This window comes from Ovis canadensis, chromosome 24 (genome assembly GCF_042477335.2).
Source record: "Ovis canadensis isolate MfBH-ARS-UI-01 breed Bighorn chromosome 24, ARS-UI_OviCan_v2, whole genome shotgun sequence".
Taxonomy (NCBI): Eukaryota; Metazoa; Chordata; class Mammalia; order Artiodactyla; family Bovidae; genus Ovis; species Ovis canadensis.
In genome coordinates this window covers 16,542,049-16,560,324 of record NC_091268.1, presented here as the reverse complement: position 1 = coordinate 16,560,324, position 18,276 = coordinate 16,542,049, and the positions used below count along the sequence as shown (strand labels likewise).

Genomic DNA, 18,276 nt, shown 5'->3' with positions numbered 1-18,276 from the left:
TGGGGGCAAGAACACTAAGAAACGGGAAGCAAGGAATTAAAGCGCACAGCTGATTCCTAGTTGGAAAAAAATAAAATACAATACATTCAGCGGTGTTGTTTCTAAATTACACTGTAGACAGTCCATCGATTCCTCTGAGATCACACCGGATGATGGCCACTTGGGCTGTTTGCAGAGTGCACAGTTAAAAAGAAAAAAGCAGAAACAGTACTTATTAGACCAAGTATTAGTATTGTATTTATGCACAATAATAAAAACAGATTTACAAGTTCAACTGGAAATTTAAACATAAGAAGTTTAACAGCTTTTGTTTATTATATTAAATAACCAAACACCTTTTATTCCCCAAATTGGTAAAGAATAAATAATATAATTTACAATATGGTACAAAAAATAATCAGGAAGGACAGGCATTCTGCTTTATACACACTGTGTATTTATAATCTATAAAACAAATTCACATCTCAAACAAGCCGAAAACTTTAGATGATATGGCTTAACGATTATTAGAAGAAACAGCACTAACCTCTGCTTCCCAGAAGCCTGGGAGCAGGTTACCCTGCTACGGAAGCGCAGGGTGGGCGGCTGTAGTGCTTCCAGGACCTGCCCCCTTCGCGCGACATGCAAGGTACTGCAGGGTTAGGGGCCTGTCTGACAGCCAGGGAAGATCTGCTCTGGGTTTTTCTTTTTTTAGGACAAAAGTGCCATGTTTCCTCCTAAATGCACCTGGGATAGATTTCAACGTGAAAAAGAAAAAGCAACTGCCAGTTTCCTTCTCCCATTTGTTTCAAGTGTTTTTTATTCCATCTCCTTTCTTTGCACATGTTTAGATTCCGCGGTGTGATGGAGTTAAAGATGCTATTAAACTGAAGAGACACCACCAGCAATGAGGCTGCGGTACAGAATGGAGAACAGGACTGATGCAGGAAAGCGAGTGGATCAGCCCATGAGAGTTCCAAATATCCCTCCACCCTGAGCAAGTACTCCACACCCAGGAGACACAGGGGACCCTCAGCTGGCCTCGTTACCTTCTGAAGAATGGGCTGCTCATCACTGAGTATTCACAATGAAGAATCAAGACAAAAACAACTGCCTAGAGATGGGGGCTGTTCAGTCTCACTCTTTAGGGGAGATGAGCCAGCAAAGATTCCCTGATGACGTCAGTGATAAGAGAAAGGCTTTTCTGAGACTGACCTGGTCTTAATCACAACACACTTCAACACACAAAGGAAGCCGCGAGTGCAGACAGAGACCATCACACCTTCCACTGCAAAGGCAGAGGGAGATGCTGCAAGTGGGAAGCTCCTCCACTTGGGTCTTTTGAAAAATCCCAGCCTTGAATGTAACAGTTGCTTATCTGCGTACATATAGAATTATTTAGGCTGGGAGAAAATGCATCCAACATGTTAATGCTACATATGACACCATTTTCCCTTATCATGGCAAACACACACAGCTGTCTGGTTGCTAGAGAAGCAGTGTTCTCTGTATTCATGTCAGCTTCACAGGTTGAGAAGAGTCAATCCTCGCCTCAGCAACTCACCTCCCCACTGCAGACACTGGCCAGTCAGCTACCCCCACAAGGAGTCTATGCTAGAGACGCAGGCGGGAGGTGCTGCTGAGTGAAGGGTTGACAAAGGCTGATCCAAATCTCCAGGGCTTTCCTCATGCTAGACATCACTAGGTGACAGGTACCGACCTCCCCACCAGACCGCCTCGGGGCACCCCCTGATGGACGAACAGCCTGGGGTCTCTATGGTCCCCAGCGCGGTGCATGCTGCCACTGGGCACTAGCCCCACCATGGGTGCAGTAACGTGACTTGGCATCGCTGGTCCCAGACAGTGGGGAAAGGATAAAGCTGGTAGTGGCCTAACCTCGGCCCCGCCCACTGTAGATCTAGCAGTCGGGTGCCCAGAGACAGACCTGATCTTGTTTGGCTCGATAAGGTGCTAACTTCGGGAAGCTGATACACTGATCACAAAACACAAGCTAATTTAGAGACTGTGGACTCAAATACTGCTGTCTGTCTCCCCTCACAAAGTGGTGCCACGCCCCTTTCTTTCAGACCTCCAGGGGCTTGGGACTCAAAGAGTCCAGAGTAGCTGCCCACACAGGCTTTTCCTCTGATGTCTGTGCCCAGATCCAGAGCTGAAAGAGGGAGACCCCTGACAGGCCGGAGCCCTGGGAAAGCTCGAGAGGCAGGAGGGAGCTGGGGAGGCAGTGGGATCAAGCGGCCCCTCCTCAGGCACATGCCGAGGACCCTCCGCTCTGCCATGCATACTGGCTCAACTCGTCTCAAGGGCAGGGGAGGAGACAGAGAGGCCAGGCTGGCTGGGAAGGCTGCCGGTCCACAGCAAGCTGGGGGAAGGCGAAGGGACAAACACAAACAAGGGTGGGCTGGGCCAGATTCAAGAAGCCACACTAACTGCGGCTCCCAGGTGGAGGGTGGGCAGCGGATGGGTTGGGAGCCCAGCACCACAGCACTGGCGCCTGCCCACAAGGGGTGTGCCTGGAGGGCGGTCTGCACCTTGGGCCCACTGAGGCCGAGAAGGCAGAGGAGCCCCGTTAGCTCCACTGGGGAAAACTTGGACACTGGACTCCCTGCTGGTCACCCAAGGCGGCGCAAGGAGCACACCAGAGGCAGGTGGATTCACTGCACTCTGACTGTGCCCAATGTCTGATCCCTACAGGAGACCATGAGGCAAAGTGCAAGCAAAGGACTGTATATGTGCACTTGGGCATACTCTGCACTGACGTCACCAAGAGGAAGAGAGAGCTTCCCCTGCAAAGGGCATCCGTCCAAGACGCCAGGGAGGAAGGTGTCAGAGAGCCAAGGTCATCAGGAAGGTCTAATCTGTAGTCAGACGAGTGCTCAGGGATCCCCCCAGTGAGAGAAACAATGTCTCAGTCACCGAGAAGAAACCTGCAGATGGGTGCGGGAAAGAAACCAACTTAACAGGGCCCTGTTCTTCCAATGTCTCCAACGTCTAATTCTTAAAATACAAGAAAAACATTTTCTGACCAGCTTAGCAGGAAGTCCACACAGCCCACAGAAGACATGATTCTCTTCCCCATCCTGTTGAGTCAGTCAGGACAAAAGCCCAGATGAGGGAAGCACTAGGTGGGACCAGGGTTTCTGGATAGACGGCACTTGCCACACTGCCCAGGACCCTCTGCTGCCCTGTGACTGGAGTGTCCCCTACAGTGTCTGCTGTGTCACGGTGCAGACACCAACAGGCAGAGCCAGGCCACACCCAGCTGTCCTCCGGCTGCAGAGAGGACCACCAGAGCATGGCAAGGGTTTGGCAGAGAAAGCAGCAACGGCCTGGAGCCTCCCTGCAGAGAGCAGGAAATCACAGCTCCCCAAGCCAGAACGACGAAAGCCAGGCCCAAAGCTCCTTCCTTTTGAAGAGAAAACCCCTAAACATCCAACACAACCGCCAAGGTGGAAGTATGGGCACCGTACAGGCCCTGACCCATGCCCCTGCCACGGGGGGCTCAACGCCACAGCCACAGCCACAGCTGATGCTGGCCCTGCCGGACTCTGCATGTCCTGGCCCCTCTCCTTGGCCAGCAGGATGGGGCTGTGTGCGCGTCACACGTCCTGGGTGCAGAAATGCCTCTGCTCAGACTGTCTCCAGGGAGTCCCAACTTGACCTGCGTTTCCTCCCATCTGAAGATAGTTCCCCCGGACACTTGAGGACCACCAACCCCGTCCACCGCTCTTGCATCCCCCAGCTGCCCCCACCACGAGGCACCGTCACTGGGACAGGTCGGTGACTGGGGGGCCGCCTCCCCCACCGTCAAACAGAGCCTCCCGGCGGCCGGGCTCGGCGATGGACAGCTCCTGGGCCAGGTCGTTGAAGCGAGAGATGTAGTCGACGCTGTTCTCATTCATCATGCACACCAGCTGCGAGTCCACAACCTGCGGGTGGGGACGGGGAGGCCTGTCAGCAGGTGGCTGGACACCACGGCCGGACTGCAGTGCGTGTCCCTCACGGTGAGGGTTAGAGTCCCCCCAGGAGCCACATCATGCGGCCCTGAGCTCCAGGCACAACCTCAGGGTCATCACTGTGAACCTCACTCTGTGAACAAGTGCCACTGCCCGGCAGTCGGGTCAGAGTGGCAGAACCCCACCCACACGAGACTTCTGGGAGGATGGTCAGTGGCCAGAGGGGCAGAGAGGGAGCAGCAGCTTGGTTCTACTGCAAGGCTGCCTGGAGGAGGTGCAAGTGGACGAGGGAGTTTGCACGGGTGTGTGTGACACATGTGTTCTGAGGCAGGGTGTGCACAGAAGTGCGGGAGCGAGCCCTGTAAAGACCTGAGGGAAACCTGCCTGCAAGAAGAGGCAACAAGTGCAGAGGCCCTGTGGGAGCAGCCAGCTGTTCAAGAATCAGCAAAGATGGTGGAGGAGACAGCGAGTGAGGCAGAGAGTTGAGGGGAAGACCCAAGTGTACAGCGGGGCCTCCAGGATCAGGACGGGGTCCTGTGGGCAGAGCTGGTCCCAGCTGGACCGGACAGTCGGCCCCGCGAGGATGGGGACTCTGACCAGTCTGCTCAGGGCCTGCAGCAGTGCCCGGCCCCTGAGAGGCCCCACTCTGCACAGGGGCCTGGCAAATCTGGGGTGGGGGCCAGTGCTCAGACTCAGGGTGAGGACAGGAGCTCACCTCAGCGACGTCGGCCAGGGACCGGGACACAAAGGAGTCTCGCGAGTTCCCATCCAGCAGGCTGGGGCCCAGCAGGGAGGTGCCGCTGCTGGTCCCGACAGGGGTAGGCAGCATCTTCCGGCTCTTCTCCGGGGAGATGAAGCTCGCTGCACGGAGGAGGGAGAGGCCTGAGCAACTGGGCCTGGGCCCCCCGGGGCATCCCGGCGCCCTGGCTGGAGGCGTCAGGCCGCACCTGCCCTGCCCCACTGGGGAGCGCTGCAGGGCCCACCACACTGAGGAGTGCTGCAGGGCCCGCCGCAGCCCAGGGAGTCGCCATGCACCCCTGCCTCCACGTACACTCATGCGCTTGTGCTCCAGGCTCGCCACCTCCCTCTGACGTGGGCTCTACACTGCTCCCTGGGACTTTCTGAGCAGAGAACTTCTGGAAGACTGGCCGCCAGTGCCACCCAAACCAGAGCCCCCATCTGTTCTGGACTGCCAGGTGTGCCCTCCCTGGTACTGGCCTGGCTTGCCATGGTCCAGCCTGCCCTGCTCCGAGCCAGGTGCACACCCTGGCCACGCTCTACAAATACAAAGCATGCGGGTCCCAGACCTGCCACGGGAGTGCCTCTGGGTAGGAGATGGAAGCTGGCGGGTCTTCTCCTAACACCTCCTTCCCGACACACGAGCACCCAGTGCCGGGGGTGTCCAGATGTCAGCTCTGTGCATCCCGGTGCCCCCAGACTCACCAAACAAGCTGCTGAGTGACGAGTCCGTGGGGTCGCTAGGGCACCACTGGGGGTCGTGGGTGGGAGAGGCGATCCAGTCTGGCTGGGGGCTGCTGGACGGGGAGGGCAGGCTCTTGGAACTGTCGCTGCCATTCAGTTTTGCTGGAGAGAGAGGGACTCCTTCACCTGTCGACCAAAATTTGGGGTCAGACACCATGTAGGGTGAATGGCTGAGGGAGCACAGCATGCGCAGCTGAGCTGGGAGGCCCAGGACCCCACTAGGGCCCCCTAACAGCAGGGACATGTGCCCATCATCAGACACGGACACTGGGCACAACAGAGGCGGCCCGTGATGAAGTGGCACCTGAGCCCTCTCGCTGCTGCCGACAGCAGCCCTGCAAGCTGTCTGGTGTCCCCGACACCCTGGGGAGGGGAACACGCTCAGAGGGGCTGGTCACTGGCCCATGACGACATGCTGCCAGCCGCTGACTCAGCTCTGAATCCACAGCTGGCCTCCACCACCAGGTGCCAACCACACGGCCTTCTATGGCACTGTCTCCAGGATCTGGGGAGCCAAAGCCCATAGGTACCAGCCCAACCCCTCCTAGAATCTGCCAGCCAACAGGCATCACCCCAGTTCAGAGCCGGTGAGGAGATGGCCTGCCTGATCCCCAGGCCAGAGACGCCACATCAGCCCCTCTGTATCCCAAAGCCCAGGCAGTTACTCCAGACCACCATGGCTCAGGTCCCGCCCACAAGGGTCTTGTCTGCCAGTGCCGTCCCCATCAAGGCTGGCGGTGCCTCAAAGATGCAGAGGCTCAATGACCAGAAGAAGAGCTGGGCTGGACAACGAGGTGCCCAGAGGCGACAGTCAGTTCTCCGAGGGAACCGAGTCTGGGAGGCTGGCAGCAGCGCCTGTGGCTCACCATACTGGCCAGAGCTGATGGCAATCTCGATGATGGAGTCACTGATGTGTGTGGCGGGCTCTCCCTGTGAGAGCACGTCCTCAGGTGGGCCGGGCAGTGAGATGTCCAGCAGGGCAGAGACGTTAGGCGGGGAGAGCCGGGTGCTGGAGGCCTCTGATGGGGGCAGCGGTGTGGAGAGCCCATTGTGGACAGGGGCCTTGGACAGCTCAGACAAGGAGAGAACGGGTGGGTTCTGTGGAGACAGGCACTATTGAGACATGACGGAACAGGAAGCCTTATCTAGGAATGAAAGACAACAGGGCCCCGCAGAGCAGTGACTGAGGATGAGGACAGCGAGAGAGGCAGAGACCCCAGCCGCTACATACTCTCCCACCAGGAAACAGCCCTAGGCAATCACCACCCCCAGAAACCCTGGAGGAGCACAGCGCTGAGGGGCCAGGCCAGCGTGGCCTGGATCTGCTTCCACCCCCAGCCGAGAACTCTTCTCCCTAGCCCAGAACACTCAAGTCCCTGAAGGACCGCCTCGATCAGCCAGCTTGCAGAGGGAAGTTGGCAGCCCGAGCCAGGAGCCATGTGTGCATGATCGAGGCAGGTGCAGCGAGGCACGGGCACCAGGCATCACGGGGGGCAAGTCCAGGCCCACGAGCAGGACCGTGAGGTGGGACGTAGCGCTCCCCGGGATGTGGGGCAGCTACTTTGCTCAGCAGTCAGCAGTACACTCTACCTGGAAACCATCAGCCACTGGCTCCTGCCTCGAGGGGACGCTGATGAATGGGTCGCTTGTGGCCTACAGCAACACAAGAAAGACGCCGGTGAGTGCGGGCCAGCTGCACAGATGAGGGATGAGAACCACTCCCGAGGGCAAGAAAGCCTGCTGCTCTCAGAGCGCGCCCCCCGCACCGCCCCACACTGAAGACCGTATGAGAGTGCACAGCCAACTCGCCACAGCAAGAGGTCGAGCTCGTGGTACCCAGGCAGGGCGGGCTTCAGTCCTAAGGGGCCGCCCGCAGAGCAAGGGGCCAAGGCAGCACCCGAGTGGCCGAGAGTCCTGGGCTCGTCAGCCACTCTGCCTCCACCCACGGCTCGCCCACTGCGCCATGTGGCCTCACTCAGGCCCTGGCCTCCCTGTTCAGTGACCTCCTCCCTCCAGAGCAGAGCTGGAGTCCTACACCACCAGCCTGTGGCTGTGACTCTCAGGGACTGGACCCTAACGTGCCACCCCTGGAGCTGGTGGCTGCTGGGTGAAGCCCTCTACACACACTCACCCCTACAGCAGGGAGGGGGTCTCCATTCTGGTGGGGGCCGGTGGAGTCTGGCCCCGTGACAGCCACTGTCACCTCATCTGAAGATAGTGGGGTGATGCCGGACAAGCCGTCTGTGTCCAGGACTGGCAGGGGGCTCCCAGGGATGATGCCAGCACTTTTAGCTGCTAGGTCGATAGCACCTGGAGAAGGAGCAACATGCAAGGCTCTGCTCTCGTGACACCCAATGCCCGCATGGAGGGGACCCCCACATGCAGGCCTCGTGTACATGTCAGGCAGAATCGCAGACTTACTGGCCAGAGGGCCCGTGGCCTGTGGGGGGAGGACCTTGGGCACGATCGGCCGGGACACAGCTGCTTTGGCCAGGGAGGACTGGACGGGCCGGAAGGAGCCTCTCCCTGTGAGGATGTGAGCGGAGGCAGACACATCAGCCGCACAAGCCAACAGCTGCTGGGCACGCAGCAGTGCTGCACACACTCCCCTTCCCAACCAGGCTCCTGCACGGCCACGGTCCCAACCACAATGCTGAGCCGAGCTGGAAACCACTGAATGTCCTAACACTTGCTATCCTGAGGAAGTCAGCGGTCACAGAGGACCCCAGTGGGCAGAAAGCACTGTTGCCTATGACAGCAGCATCGCTGCACCTCCGGGGGGCTGCTGAATGGCTGTGGTCCTGGCTGTCGCCCCCAGGAATAGCCCTTTAAGGGCGGCTGTTCCCTGAGCTGAGTCACAGGCTCCTCCGAGATGGTCAGAGCCTCAGACCTAGGGCCAAAATTCTGTCTCTTCCACCTGGATCCTTCCTGGCAGGCATTCTGCCATTGAAAAGCAGGTGTGAGAAAAAGCCATTGACTGCTGTCTGGGTCTTGGGAAATGAAGACCGAAAGGATAAAGCATGGAATACGTGCTTCACTGAAGGAATCTCTCTGCATAAGATTCACTTCAAAGAGCAGAGGCCCCTCTGAGCTTGAGGGAGTACGGAGTGTAAGTCATGCCCCTACGGACTCACGTACCTGACTAAACGCCTGAGGACATCATGGACAGGGTGGACAAGAGACCCTTCTCTAAAGTGAACTGAGCACAGCACCCCGTCCAAGGCCATGCGAGCCCACCTGGGGAGGAAACTGCCTGCAAACCACTGGTCAGCAGTAAACACCTGCCTGCCCACACCACTGCCTGGGCCCACTGCCCACTGCAGCTGCACCCCCTGAGTGCGTTGACAGAATGGACCCAGGAAAGCCTGGAAGGTAACGCAGAGAGCCATGGGGACAGACGCCTGTGATTCCCCAAGGCGGGGCTGCGAGGAAAGGAAAGCTTCCTGAGGAGCCACGGTGCCCACCGGTCACGGAGGAATTCGACAGGATGGAGAAGGAGCAGACGTTGTGGGACTGGTTTTCGGATGGCCTCGGAAGCAGCGTTCTCTGTGGAGGGAAAACAGGCAGAGTGACCACCACCGGCTACGCGAAGCAGGCTCATCGCTGACGCTGCCAGCTGTCGATGTGACACGCTGACAGAGTGTGTCAGCCAGGGAGGCTGGAGGCGCGACAGCTCTGGGTGCACACGGGGACCTCCCTGGGCTCTGCCCGGCGCCTTGAGCCGGTGTGCTGACTGTCCATGAGGTGAGAGGCCCTGGATCCCTGGCTAGCCTTGAGCCTCTTTGAAAGGGCCAGACAGGACAGCCTGCGGCTCTGGCCCCGTGGTGTCTGTTGCGGCTACTTGCGTCCACCCGGCCGCTGTGAAAGCAGCCATGCACAGCAGGGAGCTGAAGGGCCAGGGCCGTGTGCTAGCGAGACCTACAAAGACCGGTAAGTGAAGGAACCACAAATGAATTGAGATTCCAGTTACGTGAAATGCTCAGAACTGGCATCTCCCAAGAGACAGGAAGTGGCTCCAGGGTTGGGAGGGAGCGGTGCAGGTAACAGGTCGGGGTTCTGTTTGGGGCATGAGAAGGTTCTGGGATGATGCAGCAGGGGGCTGCATAACCCCACAAACATACTAAAACCCTGAACTGTAAGCTTTAAACGGGCAGGCTTCCTTAGTATCAATAAAACTGTTGACGAACAATACAAAATAGCCACAGGCAGGTGGCAAGGGTGTCCTGGCTGTGACGCTGGGCTGCAGTGCGTCCTCCAAGCCAGGAAGTGTGCTCGCTCGTCCAGGGTGGAGGGTCTATGTATTTAACCAAATACACTAATAATTAAATGCCCCAATGTTATATCAGGGCGCACAAAAAACATGGGGCACTTGGAATACATCTTCCTTTCTGAGGTCTGTGATGCAATCCCTCATTCCTAAATAAATGAATTCCAAAACAGGGACAGATTTCTGCATCTAGTAAAAGGAGAACTATGCATGAATCCACAAACATTCACCCATTTCCAAGCCTACAGTTCTCTCACCGTCATCTCCCTCATCTGTCACCTCCACATAAAAACGCCCCCTTCCTCCTGTGGCTCTCACACCCGGCTCTCCCCTGTGGGTCTCCATGGGTGCTCCCAGTTTCATGACGACGAGCCCAGGAGAGGTCTGGCCTCTGGCCGACCCATAAACCTTGCCAACTGCTTCCACTGACGTGTTTATAAATAGATGTTCTGAGAGCCTCAAATATAGTCCAATCTCAGACATTCTTGGAACCCAAATCCCTAGAACTTTCTGTCTTTTCTTCTAAGCAGTTTCATGCTGTGCTGAGACTGCCTTTATTTTAGGTACAGTTATGATCACTGTGACTACTCTATCTATCCTAATTATTAATAAGGAAGAGGAAAGGGCAAGGACCTCCCCACTTCACATTGTAAACCTGAGACCCAGGAAGACACCAGCCTGTTCTGAGCAGCCTGGCCAGCGGGACGGGCCAGGCCTCAAGGAGGCGCGCAGGTGGGCGGGGTGCTGACCTGGACCACCAACGGCTTCCGCAGGTGCCGGTTCCGCAGCTTCCTGGGCTTTGGCAGGAAGAAGTCCGACTGCATCTGTGGGGAGACAGTGCTGGGCTGAGTGCGCCCTGTCCGCACCTGGGCGGCCTGGCAGCCAGGGGTGGGGTGGGGGAAGGGGAGCCCACTTACGCTGATGGAGCTCAGGTGCTGCCGGAATGTCAGCTCTGTCTCCTTGTTGGGAAAGAAGAGCTTTCCATGCCGGCTGTTGGGCGGCAACGTTGTTGGGACAGCAAAAAGGCCACCATCTGAGTCGCTGCTGCCCGTGCTGGCAGGACTGGCCACCAAGAGGGGCCTCGGAGGGTTTCTCAGACCTAGAGATGAAGAAGGGATGACGGCAGTGCTCCCCGAGCACCACCACCAGTGCAGAAGCACGTCCACCGGGAAGAAAATCAGAAAGGAACTCTTGCCGACCCTATCTGCGGTCCGAGAAAGGAATCTCCCGTACGTCCGTCCTCTAAGAAGCTGCTTTTCTCCTCCTCTCCCTGAAATTCTGGTCCTCACCAAGTAAGCACATCAGAGCTTTCCTTGACCACTGCTGACCTCAGTGGAAGGGCAGATGCACCTTCCGAGTCATCCAGTCTAGATCAGAGGTCAGCAAATGCTCTCCGGACACAGCCAGACAAGAAGTCAGCCTTGAGCACACGGTCTCTGCTGAACTCAGCACAAAAGCAGCCACAGACAACCTGTGAGCCAGTGGCAGTGTAAATAAAATAAAACTTTATTTACAACTTTATTTACAACCAGCAAGCTGTGGACCACGGTCCACTGATCCTCTTGGTCTTAGTCTGATTATACAGAAAAAAGACCCAAAGGTAAAAGAACAAAATATTTATGAACTACTATTTGGGGACTCCGGGCTTCCCACATGGCATGGCAGTAAAGAATCTACCTAAAAAAAAAAAGAATCACCTGCCCATGCAGGAGACTCGAGATGAGGTTTCGATTTCTGAGTCAGATGATCCCCTGAAGGAGATGGTCAACCACTCCAGTATTCTTGCCTAGAGAATGCCATGGACAGAGCCCGGCGGGCTACAGTCCATGGGGTCGCAAAAGTCGGCCATGGCTGAGCAACTGAACAACATTTGGGGGACTCTGCTCACTGTTTTCATCACAGCCGCTGCTGCAGCTTATTTCATGGAAGAGACGGGTTCCCTTTCTTTGTTCGTTATTTGCAAATCTGTGAGGCTGAATTGACACACACAGTCCAGAGATCGTATCTTCCCAATGCCTGTCAGGATTCTAGAACTGCAGGTGCCTTGGGCCAGAAGCATCCTCAATCAAGGAAAAATGTGGATAAATAAGAGTTCACAGAATCATAAAACTAAAGCCCAGAGAGAAGGTGGAGAAGACCATACAGCCTACCTGCTGGCACCACCCTGGTTTAACTGATGACTGTGCCTCTGCTCTGAGGACAATGGGCTCAGAGTCTGCGGCTGCCCCAGAGGGGGCCACAGCCAGAGAAAGACCAACACCAGGAGGGAAAGAGAAAACACGGATGGCAGGAGAAGGGGGCCTGACCCTCCACCAGAGTCGCTCTTTAGAATGCATGCAGAGTGAGCAACGCCAGTCACGATGATGTATTTTTTTTTCTAAAAAAAACAGTAAGCAAATTGATGCCTTAGGGAAACGGGTTTTGTCTCTCCTGCGGTTTTATGTGCCACATGACCGAATAAAAGACCCTGAACAATTACTTCCCAGACACAACTGTGGACCAGCAGGTAAGCCAGTCTTGCTTTCCAAGATTTGTGTTCAGCTGGTGGGGAATCCCTTAACTGAAGGCCTCACTATTCTATTATTTCAGAGGAAAACAAAAGCAGCCTTTCTAAGACCCAGAAAGAACCAACCCTCCTCAGGCTCTAAGCCACCAGTTCAGCACGACACAGAGGCTCCTGGTGACCTCAGAAGACAGATCCCCCAAGGTGAACAGACTGGCCAGGGTCCCCCACATCTCCTGCCAGCACCCACACAGTACCCCAGGGCTTTTGCACTGGGCCCTGCTCTCCCCTCCCCGTGAGGTGGTGGTGATTTCTCTACCCACACGCCATCCACCAGCCTGTGGCCAACATAGTGGAGCCCCAGGCCCCTGCAGGCCCAGCGCCGCATGTGGCCATCCGAGCCTCACCTGAGGAGCAAGGTACGGAGCTGGGCGAGAAGGCCTTGCTGTGGCGGAGGGCAGCCTGGTTTCGGGGGCAGCGCGGACTGCGGGAGCTGACGGTCACTACTTTTCCTGGCGGCGTCATTGACTGCTCCTCCTGGGCGGGCCTCACAGAGGCTGTGGAGCCAGTGTTCGTCTCTGGAGCCTGGGACAGAAACGGGCCGAGACATTGGCCAACTCGGCACATGGACGATGCTTTTGGAGCAAGTGCCGGGGATGGAGACACAGAAATACACTTGAGTGTGGAGGGACAACAGAGGGTCAGAGGTCACATGCCACGACACATGGTCAGCGCCCCAGGCCCCCAGGGAAACAGCTGCTGCCCTCTGGGAGCCCTCTGCCTTCTCTGCCATGGTGGCAGACAGGCTGTACCCCGCAGTGACAGGAGGGGACACCGAGCAGCAAGCCACAGGGACTCACCTTCTTAAAGCCTCTTCTGTGAATCAGAGAAAGGAAACACAAGAGTAATTTCTAAAGCTAAACACAAGCACGGCCAAAGAGCCCTCTGCGGAGTCAAAGCCCCCACCTCAGGGCTTTCGTGGGCCTGCCTGAGGCCACAGCTCCCGCCGGCCTGGCTGCCATCAAGTGCCTGGGCCCCTACCACACAGGCACCCCTTCCACACACCACGCCTGTGACCTCACTGCCCCGGCCCCCAGCACCACTGCTCTCCTGCCAGGAGAGCTGACTCTTCCAGCCCATGTGGGGGCTCTGCTCACTGCCCTCACCAAGGCGCACCCAGCAGGGCACCCTTTTCCAGGGCCATCGCAGCCACTGCCCCTCAAGCAGGAGCCTGGCGAGGAACCCCAGACCACTCCAACCAGCCACCTCCCGGGCAGCTGCCTACCAGGTCCCCGGGCCACACTCCACCCAGCCCAGCCCGTACCAAGCTCTGCTCCCTGCACCCCGGCTGTGCCCCCACCGTTCCCCCAGGAAGGCCTTTCCCAAGCACACCGAAACCTGCCCTGTTCCCAGCTCCGGGCCACACTGCCCCAGCGCCCGTCTGAGGCTCCTCCCCATGGTCCACACGCTTAGGCACAGCAGCCTCCCCACAGCCAGGCACAGCGCAGCCTGCGTGAGCCCCGCAGGACAGGACAAAGGCCTGTACCACAGGGCACCAGGGCCCGGCGTGCACCTCACCCCACTCCAGGGAACCAGAGGCCAGCCTCGGACCAGCTCCTCTGGGAGCCCCTGGGCCCGACCACCTGCCCCAAGGCCAGTCCCTCCTCTCTGGAGCACCCCACTTACCAGCCGGGGGTTGACCTCGGTGGAGATGAGCTTCAGCAGGCAGCTGAGGAGGCGCTGCTTGTGGGAGGCGGCAGGCGGGGGGCCGGAGCGGGGGCCTGGGGCGCCTGGGCCCAGCACGGCCAGCCAGTCATACTCGAGCTGCAGCTTGCCGGGCTTGCCCATCATGAGGTAGACCTCAGCCAGCGTGAGGCCCTCAGCCGTCTGCAGGCTCCAGCCCTCCTCACGCAGCTGCTGGGCCAGCCGGCTGGCCGGGACATCCTTCGGAGGCTTGGCCGCGGGCTGGCCCTGAGGCAGAGGGTCCGAGGGGCTCGCCTTCTCCTGAGGCTCCTCCGCAGGCGTGTCCACCAAGTCTTTAGTGCAGATGTCTGGCTGGAACCCAGGGCTGGACTGAGGCTCCGGGCCGGGCGGGCCGCGGACAGGGGACAGGGCCCTGGTCCGGGCGAGGTCAGCCCCCTCCACGCTGCGGGCCTCTGGGGACGGCCAGGCTGCAGGCCGCGGGTCCACGTGGAGGCCCTGCTCAGGAATGATGAGGTCCTGGCAGGACTTCATGTAGCGGGGGAAGGGGTCCAGCAGGGACAGCTCGTCCTCCAGATCTGGGAGCTGGCCGCAGGAACAAGCTGGTGCCCCGGGCTCTCGGGCGGGGCCGTCCCCGCCCTCTGCAGCGGTGGCCGCTGGGGTCTTCTCAAGCTGTCCCCCAGCATCCTGCAGCCCTGGAGGGAGCCTGTCGGAGGCGTCTGGGCTGCTGAAACTTGCGGCAGCCCCCTCCCCAGGGGCACTTTCTGGGGAACTCTCCCCGGAGCTCTGTGAGGCGTCGGTGGAGGGAGGGGGCCGCCCTCCGGCCTTGGCCTCGGAAACGGCCCTCGGGCACTTCAGCTGACCCCTGGCTGTGCCCTGCCCGCTCTGGATGCCCAGGATCTGGGCCGGGGGCAGCGTGTGGGTGTCCTTGGCGCTCTGCTTGCACCGGCCGCCCTCCTGCCAGTGTACCGTGCAGAAGGCCTTGGAGTGCACCACGCGGGCCACGCCGGGCAGCGGCGTCAGAGTGCAGTTCTCTCCCGGGAACAAGTGCAGCGCCACCTTCTCCTGCGGCGGCTCCGAGAACGAGTCCTGCAACTGCCGCTCCTCCAGCGTCTTCCGCTGAGCCCACCGTTAAGGATCCAGCTCGCACCCCCAGGCCACTGGGCCTCGGGGAGACAGGAGGGGCACTTCCTTCTGTAGGGGCCCCACACCCATCACCTGCCCTCTGGGCTGGGGACCGTGAAGGACATGGAGACGGAGAGCTGAACTCAGTCATTTCCCTCAGCCTGCTGGCAGGGGTGCCTTGGCCACAGCCCATGGGCCACACAGCAGCCATTCAGGCATGGAGGGCTGTTATGACAAGAGTCCTTACACTGTGAGGAAGCCACAAAGGGGGCTCAGACCTCAAGCCCAGAGGATGAAGGGCTGTGGGTTTTAGTTTTGTTCCACACCACCCCATGGCCCAAATGCTACACCCCAGGGCTCTGCTGCAAAGCCAGGACTGAGATGGAGACGCCCCCAGTCTCAGGCAGCAGGTGCTGTGGGGTCCCAGGGCTGCTTCAGTAAGAAAAAGATACGATTCGCACTTCGTGAAGCGCCCACTTCTGCTTCAGAAACTCAATGAGGCTGGAGACCTTCCGATGTAGCTCCACGATCATCCTGCACAGAATGACAGACAGAGGCGGGGGCTGGGACGTGCGGGCCCTTCTGGGAGTCCTGGAGGCTGTGGTGTTAAGACGCTGCCAGGATCTCAAGGCCCGAGCCACAGTGTCCCTGCAGAGCCCCTGGCTCCTTTCCTAACAACAGCCCTTTAAACAGAAAACTGGAGGCCCACGTGAAACTGCAAGAAAACGTAGGAGAACCCAAGTGCCCCTTTACGGGACGAGGCCTCAACCAGGACAGGGCCTGGCACAACGGCCCTGCTCTCCTACCAGCTCCTCCAGGAGTCAGACTGGGTCCAGCCTTAATGAAACCCAAGAAAATAAGAATATGTATGGGAGGAATGAAGTCCTGACCCAGGCTACGACACAGATGAACCCTGAGACCACAATGCTCACTGAGAGAGGTCAGACAGAAAGGACCCACGTACAGTTTCTGCTGACGTCAAACGTCCAGCACTGGTGAATCTACAAGGACCAGCGTTGGGAGGCTGGTGGGGCCTGGGGAAGGGGCAGGCGGATGGGGAGTGAGTGTTAGGTGGGCATGGGGTTTCCTCTTGGGGGATGAAAATTTCTGCAACCAGAGGTCACGGCTATACCACACTGTGAAGGTGCCCAATGCCCTGAACGGGGCCCTTAAAAGAGCCCGAAGTTAATCTACAAAATAACGAGAACTGGAGCATGACCCATTCTTGGGTGCCTGGTGCATAGCCAGACACACATCAGGGACACAGCAGGAGAAAAAAGGGAGCAGGGTCTCAGGGAAAGAGGAGGGAAGACCCTGAAGCTGTCGGCCTGTGACCACGTGATGCATTCACACCTGCTGTCAGCCTGCAAACAGCCTGTGTCCAGCCAGTGACACAAACGCAGCTCCGGAGTCCGAGGACCCCGTGCCGAGGCAGCCCTCACACTACCCTCAGGTGGAGCCGGGGCACCGGGGTGTCTGCTGCTCTCCCAGGGGCCCCTCTAGCCCTGTCCCTTGCAGCTCGCTCCCCTCCAAACGTCGAGCGCCTCACCTGAGCCGCGGATTCTGGGCAAGGCTCTGCACGCGGGCCCAGGCGTGGTTGTTCCGTGGCTGCAGCTCCACAGGGACTCTCAGGGGCAGGCGCACTGGCTTCTGGTCTTCTTCGTCACTCAGGCCTGCGATAGGAAGGGGCTTTAGAGCCGTCTATCCGGGTACAGACGGACCTCGATGATAAGGTGAAGCTCTTGGTCGGACCGCTAAGGTGCCCAGAGAGGAGGAGGGGCAAGCAGCCCTGGGGAACGCTGGAGAGGGTAGGACAAGGAGCGGCCCTACATCTGCCACAGCCACCGCATGCCCGCTGTGCCAGGCCCTGTCCTGGCCACAGGAGACTCGCCCTGACACCTCCAATGCACCATCTCAGGACAGTTGGGGCTTCAGAGCTAGACTAGAAGCCTGAGTAGACACATCACTGCGCCTGGAGTCGCGGTCCAGGAGCAATCACCCAGGCTCGGCCGCCACGGGACGCCATGGGACGTTTTCAGCTCAGGCTGGAAATCACTAAATGCAGTTGTCCAGCAAGCCTCCCTGACGGGAACGGGCCCTCAACGCCCGGCCTGGCCCGCCCCAGCAGAGCTGTGTCTGACGTACCATCGGGGTCACAGAGTTTCTTCAGGGCGCGGCACATGGGTGCTTTGATCCGCAGGTTCCTCCCTTTGTACCGGACTGTGGTGGCCCTGGGAGAGGGGTTGAAGGAGCGCTGAGGCCTCAGAGTAGAGTCACTCCCACCCTGTGCAGTGATGGAGGGCCCCGGCCGAGCACACAGCCTGGCCTCCAGGGGTTCTGCTCAGCCCCATGAAAGGGCCCCTGCAGAAGCTCCCAGGGTTGCAGGCAGATGGACGTCACACGACAGACGACAAGGCTGGCTCTGGACCTCCCTGAGCAGCGAGCACGCCACAAAGGGGGTGCCCACCGCTCAGGACGCGCCCTGCCCTCCTGCCTGGCCACGAGTACCCGCCACTGTCCACCCAACAGCCTGCTCCCGGCGAGGGGGACCTGCCCCGCCCCCACCCCAGAGCAGATGGGCTCACCCCCCTCTATGTGGCCTCTCAACCCACCCCACCTCTGCCCATCAGGAACGTCACTCAGGCCTCTGCAAACCACACTGGGGGTCAAGTGGAGGCTGGGGCCCTGGAAGCCAGCAGGTGGGGGTGCTACATGCTTGTGGTCCCGCACTGACCTGCAGCGGGCCCAGATTCAGTGGGGCCTGCCCTACACGTCACAGCTGTGGGTGACTCTCTCTCTGAACACTGCTGTGGCAGCAATTTATACAATGTTCAAATTACATAAAGAAATACTACTAGTAACTAATTAAAGAAAAATAAAAGCCACAAAAAATAGCTCTCTCTGAAAACACATTTGGTACACTTTGGCAATACTCAATAAAGGTAGATTGTCTTCAAGACTGCAGCCAAACAAGGTAGGCCAGACAATTATGAAAGATTGGGGGTGATCAGGAAGGCCCCTGCTGCCTTTATGTTCTTGCTCCACTTGAAAACAGAAATCACAAATGACGCGTCTTGGCTAGAACTTCCAAATAAAACCACCACAAGACTCCATGGAGCAAGCCCCTAAGAAAACACATTGGCCAGCCACCCAATAGTTGGTGAACAAACGCAAGTTTATGTTTTACAAAAGGTTCAAGGCTGATATCTATTGTTTTTATGACTGCTTTGATTTTTTTTACCTAT

At 58.3% G+C, this 18,276-nt stretch overlaps 1 protein-coding gene across 2 annotated transcripts in view; it reads right to left on the bottom strand.

Annotated features, from left to right (window-relative positions):
* Nucleotides 1-211: 211 nt before the first annotated feature.
* CRAMP1 (cramped chromatin regulator homolog 1) overlaps nucleotides 212-18,276 on the bottom strand; it is a 44,758-nt gene continuing 26,693 nt past the window's right edge. For both annotated transcript variants that reach the window (XM_069570482.1, XM_069570483.1), the window contains 15 exons: nucleotides 17,177-17,262; nucleotides 16,581-16,704; nucleotides 15,484-15,565; nucleotides 13,892-15,025; nucleotides 12,613-12,790; nucleotides 10,620-10,801; nucleotides 10,452-10,526; nucleotides 8,900-8,981; nucleotides 7,857-7,961; nucleotides 7,567-7,745; nucleotides 7,026-7,088; nucleotides 6,302-6,533; nucleotides 5,397-5,561; nucleotides 4,669-4,814; nucleotides 212-3,926 (listed from right to left, as the gene is read on the bottom strand). In XM_069570482.1, the coding sequence (XP_069426583.1) occupies nucleotides 3,762-3,926; nucleotides 4,669-4,814; nucleotides 5,397-5,561; nucleotides 6,302-6,533; nucleotides 7,026-7,088; nucleotides 7,567-7,745; nucleotides 7,857-7,961; nucleotides 8,900-8,981; nucleotides 10,452-10,526; nucleotides 10,620-10,801; nucleotides 12,613-12,790; nucleotides 13,892-15,025; nucleotides 15,484-15,565; nucleotides 16,581-16,704; nucleotides 17,177-17,262 (2,998 nt within the window). In that variant the 3' untranslated portion in view covers nucleotides 212-3,761. The remainder of the gene's footprint in view (nucleotides 3,927-4,668; nucleotides 4,815-5,396; nucleotides 5,562-6,301; nucleotides 6,534-7,025; nucleotides 7,089-7,566; nucleotides 7,746-7,856; nucleotides 7,962-8,899; nucleotides 8,982-10,451; nucleotides 10,527-10,619; nucleotides 10,802-12,612; nucleotides 12,791-13,891; nucleotides 15,026-15,483; nucleotides 15,566-16,580; nucleotides 16,705-17,176; nucleotides 17,263-18,276) is intronic.